This window comes from Palaemon carinicauda, chromosome 20 (assembly GCF_036898095.1).
Source record: "Palaemon carinicauda isolate YSFRI2023 chromosome 20, ASM3689809v2, whole genome shotgun sequence".
Taxonomy (NCBI): Eukaryota; Metazoa; Arthropoda; class Malacostraca; order Decapoda; family Palaemonidae; genus Palaemon; species Palaemon carinicauda.
The window spans coordinates 92316327-92324630 of NC_090744.1; the positions used below are offsets into that span (position 1 = coordinate 92316327).

An 8304-nucleotide genomic window follows, 5' to 3' on the forward strand; every position below is an offset into this window, starting at 1 on the left:
TCTGCATTCGTCACCTGACAAAGAAACAGTACAGGTGAATCTTTGTCAAGGAAGACTACATACTAGAACAAGTTTGACTTCTTCCCTCTGCTGAGTCCATCTTGTATATTATTCTCTTTAGATCTGGAAAGCTGGAATCCACTTGGTATTGACTATCTTTATTTCAATGGCTCTTAATTCAGATGGCTGCCCTAACCTACCCAGGTACTTATGCTCCACTGTTCCAATGCAAAGGAATATCTCCAAGGGACACAGCATACTAGAAAAATTCAAACTTGTTTCTTCTGCATTCGTCACCTGATAAAGAAACAGTACAGGTGAATCTTTGTCAAGGAAGAATACATACTAGAACAAGTGTGACTTCTTCCCTCTACTGAGTCCATTTTGAATATTATTCCCCTTAGATCTGGAAAGCCAGAATCCACTTGGCATTGACTGGTTATTTCAATGGCTCTTAATCCAGATGGCTGCATACTCTACCCAGGAACTTTAGCTCCACTATTCCAGTGCAAAGGAATATCTGCAAGGGACACAACATACTGGAAAAGTCAAACTTTTTTCTTTTGCAATTGTCACCTGAAAAAGAAACAGTACAAGTGAATCTTTGTCAAGGAAGAATACATACAAGAACCAGTGTGACTTCTTTTCTCTGCTGAGTCCATCTTGTATATTATTCCCTTTAGATCTGGAAAGCTGGAAGCCACTTGGCATTGACTGCCTATATTTCAATGGCTCTTAATCCAGATGGCTGCTATACTCTACTAAGGCACTTCTACTCCACTATTCTAGTGCAAAGGATTAACTCCAAAGGAAATAGCACACTATAACAAATCAGACTTGTTTTTTTCTGCATTTGTCACCTGACAAAGAAACAGTATAAGTGAATCTTTGTCATGGAAGAATACTTACAAGAACAAGTGTGATTTCTTTCCTCTGTTGAGTCCATCTTGTATATAATTCCCCTTATATCTGGAAAGCTGGAAGCCACTTGGCATTGACTGCCTATTTCAATGGCTCTTAATTCAGATGGCTGCCATACTCTACTCAGGACCCTATACTCCACTATTCCAGTGTAAAGGAATATCTCCAAGGGACACAGCATACTGGAAAAAGTCAAACTTGTTCCTTCTGTAATCGTCACCTGACAAAGAAACAGTACAAGTGAATCTTTGTCAAGGAAGAATACAAACAAGAACAAGTGTGACTTTTTTCCTCTGCTGAGTCCATCTTGTAGATTATACCCTTTAGATCTGGAAAGCTGGACTCCACTTGGCATTGACTGTCTTTATTTAAATAGATCTTAATTCAGATGGCTGCCATACTCTACCCAGGAACTTAAGCTCCACTATTCCAGTGTAAAGGAATATCTCCAAGGGACACAGCATACTGGAAAAAGTCAAACTTGTTCCTTCTGTAATCGTCACCTGACAAAGAAACAGTACAAGTGAATCTTTGTCAAGGAAGAATACAAACAAGAACAAGTGTGACTTTTTTCCTCTGCTGAGTCCATCTTGTAGATTATACCCTTTAGATCTGGAAAGCTGGACTCCACTTGGCATTGACTGTCTTTATTTAAATAGATCTTAATTCAGATGGCTGCCATACTCTACCCAGGAACTTAAGCTCCACTATTCCAGTGTAAAGGAATATCTCCAAGGGACACAGCATACTGGAAAAAGTCAAACTTGTTCCTTCTGTAATCGTCACCTGACAAAGAAACAGTACAAGTGAATCGTTGTCAAGGAAGAATACATACAAGAACAAGTGGGACTTCTTTCCTCTGCCGAGTCCATCTTGTAGATTATTCCCTTTAGATCTGCAAAGCTGGAAGCCATTTGGCATTGACTGTCTTTATTTCAATGGCTCTTAATTCAGAGGGCTGCCATACTCTACCCAGGAACTTAAGCTCCACTATTCCAGTGTAAAGGAATATCTCCAAGGGACACAGCATACTGGAAAAGTCAAACTTGTTTCTTTTGCATTCGTCACCTGACAAAGAAACAGTACAAGTGAATCTTTGTCAAGGAAGAATACATACAAGAACAAGTGGGACTTCTTTTCTCTGCTGAGTCCATCTTGTAGATTATTCCCTTTAGATCTGGAAAGCTGGAAGCCATTTGGCATTGACTGTCTTTATTTCAATGGCTCTTAATTCAGAGGGCTGCCATACTCTACCCAGGAACTTAAGCTCCACTTTCCCAGTGTAAAGGAATATCTCCAAGGGACACAGCATACTGGAAAAGTCAAACTTGTTTCTTCTGCATTCGTCACCTGACAAAGAAACAGACAAGTGAATCTTTGTCAGGGAAGAATACAAACAAGAAGAAGTGTGACTTATTTCCTTTGCTGAGTCCATCTTGTAGATTATTCCCTTTAGATCTGGAAAACCGGAAGCCACTTGGCATTGACTGCCTTTATTTCAATGGCTCTTAATCCAGATGGCTGCCATAACCTACCCAGGTACTTATGCTCCACTATTCCATGCAAAGGAATATCTCCAAGGGACACAGCATACAAGAAAAAGTCAAACTTGTTTCTTCTGCATTCGTCACCTGACAAAGAAACAGTACAGGTGAATCTTTGTCAAGGAAGAATACATACTAGAACAAGTGTGACTTTCTCCTTCTGCTGAGTCCTTTTTGTAGATTATTCCCTTTAGATCTGAAAAGCTGGAATCCACTTGGCATTGACTGCCTGTATTTCAATAGCTCTCAATCTAGTACACAGGACAGTTGTGAGACTGGCAATGATGTATGGAGGGGACACGTTAGCAATAAAAAAGACAGAAGAGAAGAAGATAGCTGTGGCAGAGATGAGAATGTTGAGATGGTTGTTTAGGAGGGACAAGAAAATATAGGATCCAGAATGAGGTAATTATGGGTACCACAGGAGTTAGAAAACTATCAGATAAGATCCAAGAAAGTAGACAAAGGTGGTATGGTCATGTCATGAGAAGAGATGAACAGTATATTGGGAAGAGAGTGATGGAAATGGAGGTACAGGGAACGAGAAGGAGAGGGAGACCAAAGCCAAAGCCTTCGATCAAAGGGATTAACCGGTGCTGAGGTGTGGGCTAGAGGTAAATGGAGAAAGCTGACCAGAAACATCGACCCTACATAGAAGAGGGAAAAGATGTAGACAAAGAAGAAGAAGAAGATCTGGAAAGCCGGATTCTACTTGGCATTAACTGCCTGTAATCCAGATGGCTGCCTAACCTACCCAGGTACTTATGCTCCACTATTCCAGTGCAAAGGAATATCTCCAAGGGACACAGCATACTAGAAAAAGTCAAACTTGTTTCTTCTGCATTCGTCACCTGACAAAGATACAGTACAGGTGAATCTTTGTCAAGGAAGAATACATACAAGAACAAGTGTGACTTCTTCCCTCTGCTGAGTCCATCTTGTAGATTATTCCCTTTAGATCTGGAAAGCTGGAATCCGCTTGGCATTGACTATCTGTATTTCAATGGCTCTTAATTCAGATGGCTGCCCTAACCTACCCAGGTACTTATGCTCCACGATTCCAGTGCAAAGGAATATCTACAAGGGACACAGCATACTAGAAAAAGTCAAACTTGTTTCTTCTGCATTCGTCACCTAACAAAGAAACAGTACAGGTGAATCTTTGTCAAGGAAGAATACATACTAGAACAAGTGGGACTTCTTCCCTCTGCTGAGTCCTTTTTGTAGATTATTCCCTTTAGATCTGGAAAGCTGAAAGCTGGAAGCCACTTGGCATTGACTGTATTTCTTCGTGGGTCCTAATCTAGATGGCTGTAATACCCTAGTCCAGTTACTTCTTACTCCTTGTTTCTTCTTTCTTCCTTTTTCTTTCCTCTGTTCTGTAATTTTCGGATTTTCTAGTTTTAATTTTTTTTTATTTTCTATTTTTATTTATATATTTTTTGGATTTTCTAATTTATTATTATTTTGGATTCTCTATCTACATTTTTTATTTTCTATTTTTTATTTTTTTTTATTTTCTATTTATATATATATATATATATATATATATATATATATATATATATATATATATATATATATATATATTCTAGATTTCACAACTTACAAGAACATCATTCCACATTTAACTACTTTCAACATCCTCTTCTCTGCTTTGTTGAAAAAGTATGGGCAAAGACAAGTCAGTCGCAGTGTTATGGGCGAGTACATTTTCCACAAGACCAATATGCCCAGCTTCATTCCGATTTTTTATATATGCATAAACATTTCAAATATTCTTCTGAATGACCATGTTCTTAGTCTCAGGGTGAGTTCTATCTTCTCCGCTTCCCTAATGTCTTTCGTCTTCAATTTGTTCTTCCTCATCTTGACCTTGATATCTTTTAAAAACTTCCTCTTCATCTTCCTTTGTCTTAGTGTCCAATTTTCCCTTGCGACGCCTCTCAAAGCTCTCTGGATTCCCTTGCGAAGGATCCGTCCTAGCTTTTTCTTCATCTTTTTTCTCCATTTTTTGTCTATTGTTTCTGTCTCCTTCAATTTCCTTTTTTCATTCTTCAGCATTGCATCGGTAAACGCACCCCGCTTATTGTAATACGATATCCATCTCCTTAGTTTAGCAGGATCTACTGGCTCATCCCATGTTGATGGGCTCCAGTAAATTCTGAATGAATCCGGAATCGGGATGCTTATTTCGACCACAGAGCTCTCTTTGTCATCGTTCCCAGATTCCGACAATTGTTGTTGTTGAGTCACCATTTTTAAAACCTTGTTTAATTTACTCTCGAGGGATAACCTTAGTGCTTTATTTTCTTCCTGGAATTTCCTCTCCAGTGATTCTTGTACCGAATGAATTTTCTTGATGAGCTCATTCTGCTGGGATTGGCCTTGTTCAGCTTTTCGCTCCATTGACACCAGCTTCTGGTCCTTCTGATAAAGATCCTGTCTAAGCTTTTCTATTGTATTGGTTAGCTCATCCGTGACCTTTTCTGTATTTTCAAACTGCCTCGTAAGGTCACACTTACCGTTGCCTTCACTTTTTATGTTCCCTTCTATGAAAGAAGTCTTCTGCCTGGTATCTGACAAATCTATTTTCAGTTTGGAAATTTCTTCCTTATGCTTAAAAATGAGTTTATAGTCTGCTTTTTCCTGCAATGTTCGACTTTCGCTTCTCGGATCTTTGGCCATTTGCTCCCAGTTCTTCTGGTCACTTTCATTCAGGAACTGGTCACTTTCATTCAGGAACTGGTCACTTTCATTCTCGTTTTCTTGCAGCCTATAATTTAAAGAAGGTCGGTTTGTTTTTTCCTGTGAACAACTGTTGACACCTCCTTTGAAAGCCAATTGCATTTGACCTGGTGGGCCTTCTGGCGTTTTCTTTTCAACATCTATGTGGTCCAGTTTTCGTCCATTCTTGTTCATCCTACTTTTTAATTGTTCCCATTTCTTCAACACATTTTTATGAACTCTTCTTTCCAGTCTGGAAGATACAAGCTCAGAATCCTCTTGCAAGGCCCGGTCCTCTTGCCATTCCTCGACCAATTTTTCTAATCCATAATCTGCTTCCAGTTTACTCTCGGATTCTTCCATCATTCTTCTCGGGTCCGACCACGTTTGGCCAAGCCTTCTAGCCTTTTCGTTTCTACGGAACTCATTCAGCTCTCCGAGGCAATCGTTAATTCGCCTTTTCCGCTCGAGCTCTTTTTGAAGGCGCTCCAGCTCCTCTTCTCTCTTCTTCCCTCGAGCTACTTCACTCTTTAGTGCATCGTTTGTTTCTTGGAATTTCCTCTCCAGGTATAGTTTCTCCCAATGCATTTTGTTCCGCAGTTCATCGTTCTTGCGTTGTTCATGGATAACTTGGTACCTCAAAGCTGCCAGCTCTGCGTACCCTTCCAAAAAATTTCCAGGCCTTTTCGTCAACATTACGTTTCGTTCGAATGGTATGTGACAGAACTTGTGCCTATCTTTGAAAAAAACATATTCCCTCAACTTTTCCGCATGAACCGCCCAAATATGATGTTTGATCATTTTTTCGTTCTCTAATTCGCTCTTCATCTTGACGATATGTTTATTCATTGCAGATAAATCCTTCTTTTGATTGAGAATTATTTCTTGCAATGCTTGAATTTTCCTCCTCAGGTGTGTAGACTTTGGTGTCTCGGTCTCTGTGTCACCTTTCTTCTCCCTTTCCCCATATGAGGTTGAATTTCCCTGCCGCGTTTTTTCAGGGAGATCTGCCACCCACCTTCCCATTAAGCTGTAGGAACCGTCCATTTCCATGTGTAATGCTTTAAGCAAGTTTTCAATGCAACAAGCGCTTTCATCACCATAGTAATGTGAAAACTTCCGCAGGAGCTCCGCGAATGGCGAACTCACTGAATTTGTGCTTGTAATTATTAAACTCTCGATGGCATATGCCAGGCTGAAGGCATCTGTGTTGGGGGTACCACCCTCTCCCTTATAGATCGCGGGCGCGAACCACTCACAGAGCCTGGTGAACGACCCAGTAGAAGGAAGGTCCCATGGGAGTTGTGATCGGGGGAAAGGATTTATACCGATCTTCCTCGTGAGACCCAAGTCGACCACAGTTACCTTAAGAACTTCGTTTTCGGGTGAGAGATCCACCATGACATTATCCGTCTTGATATCATTGTGGATGTAACCCTCGGCGTGGAAGTCTTGCAATATCCATGCCAGTTCTATGAAGACGGCCAGCATCTGCTCCTTGGTGGGTGACATACGGCTCACCCAGTCGTTCAGCGTATACTGGTGGCGGCTCATGATGAACCCGGTCCTGTCCGGGGTAATTCCTATGATTTGAGGGACAGCCAAATGCTGCAATCGAAGAAGAATCTCGATCTCGCGTTCAGCATTGGCGTGATTCTTTTTAAAACAAAACCCTGAAAATTGTTTGTGGAGTGCACGCACTTTACCGTATGCTCCTCTCCCGAGTGTCTCGCATTCGAAGGGCCAAATTACAGCGGCATCATATATTGGTATTCCGGTTTTGCTGCAAATTTGCAGTGGTCCCATCCAATCATACCATATTACAGGTCCCTCGAACTTTTTTGTTTTATTAAACATAACACTGCCATTGTGACTTGAAGCAGACGATGATAAAAACGTAGTATCATAACTCTTAGACATGTTTAGACATAATTTACTCTCGAGGGATAACCTTAGTGCTTTATTTTCTTCCTGGAATTTCCTCTCCAGTGATTCTTGTACCGAATGAATTTTCTTGATGAGCTCATTCTGCTGGGATTGGCCTTGTTCAGCTTTTCGCTCCATTGACACCAGCTTCTGGTCCTTCTGATAAAGATCCTGTCTAAGCTTTTCTATTGTATTGGTTAGCTCATCCGTGACCTTTTCTGTATTTTCAAACTGCCTCGTAAGGTCACACTTACCGTTGCCTTCACTTTTTATGTTCCCTTCTATGAAAGAAGTCTTCTGCCTGGTATCTGACAAATCTATTTTCAGTTTGGAAATTTCTTCCTTAAGCTTAAAAATGAGTTTATAGTCTGCTTTTTCCTGCAATGTTCGACTTTCACTTCTCGGATCTTTGGCCATTTGCTCCCAGTTCTTCTGGTCACTTTCATTCAGGAACTGGTCACTTTCATTCAGGAACTGGTCACTTTCATTCAGGAACTGGTCACTTTCATTCTCGTTTTCTTGCAGCCTATAATTTAAAGAAGGTCGGTTTGTTTTTTCCTGTGAACAACTGTTGACACCTCCTTTGAAAGCCAATTGCATTTGACCTGGTGGGCCTTCTGGCGTTTTCTTTTCAACATCTATGTGGTCCAGTTTTCGTCCATCCTTGTTCATCCTACTTTTTAATTGTTCCCATTTCTTCAACACATTTTTATGAACTCTTCTTTCCAGTCTGGAAGATACAAGCTCAGAATCCTCTTGCAAGGCCCGGTCCTCTTGCCATTCCTCGACCAATTTTTCTAATCCATAATCTGCTTCCAGTTTACTCTCGGATTCTTCCATCATTCTTCTCGGGTCCGACCACGTTTGGCCAAGCCTTCTAGCCTTTTCGTTTCTACGGAACTCATTCAGCTCTCCGAGGCAATCGTTAATTCGCCTTTCCCGCTCGATCTCTTTTTGAAGGCGCTCCAGCTCCTCTTCTCTCTTCTTCCCTCGAGCTTCTTCACTCTTTAGTGCATCGTTTGTTTCTTGGAATTTCCTCTCCAGGTATAGTTTCTCCCAATGCATTTTGCTCCACAGTTCATCGTTCTTGCGTTGTTCATGGATAACTTGGTACCTCAAAGTTGCCAGCTCATCGTACCCTTCAAAAAAATTTCCAGGCCTTTTCCTCAACATTACGTTTCGTTCG

General features: G+C 40.8%; 1 protein-coding gene across 1 annotated transcript in view; it reads right to left on the bottom strand.

The window, feature by feature from the left end:
• Positions 1-4217: 4217 nt before the first annotated feature.
• The window catches only part of LOC137659986 (putative leucine-rich repeat-containing protein DDB_G0290503), a 5298-nt gene continuing 1211 nt past the window's right edge, over positions 4218-8304 (bottom strand). Inside the window, exon 1 of the mRNA XM_068394723.1 lies at positions 4218-8304. This exon is cut by the window's right edge and continues 1211 nt beyond it. Within this exon, the coding sequence (XP_068250824.1) occupies positions 4218-8304 (4087 nt within the window).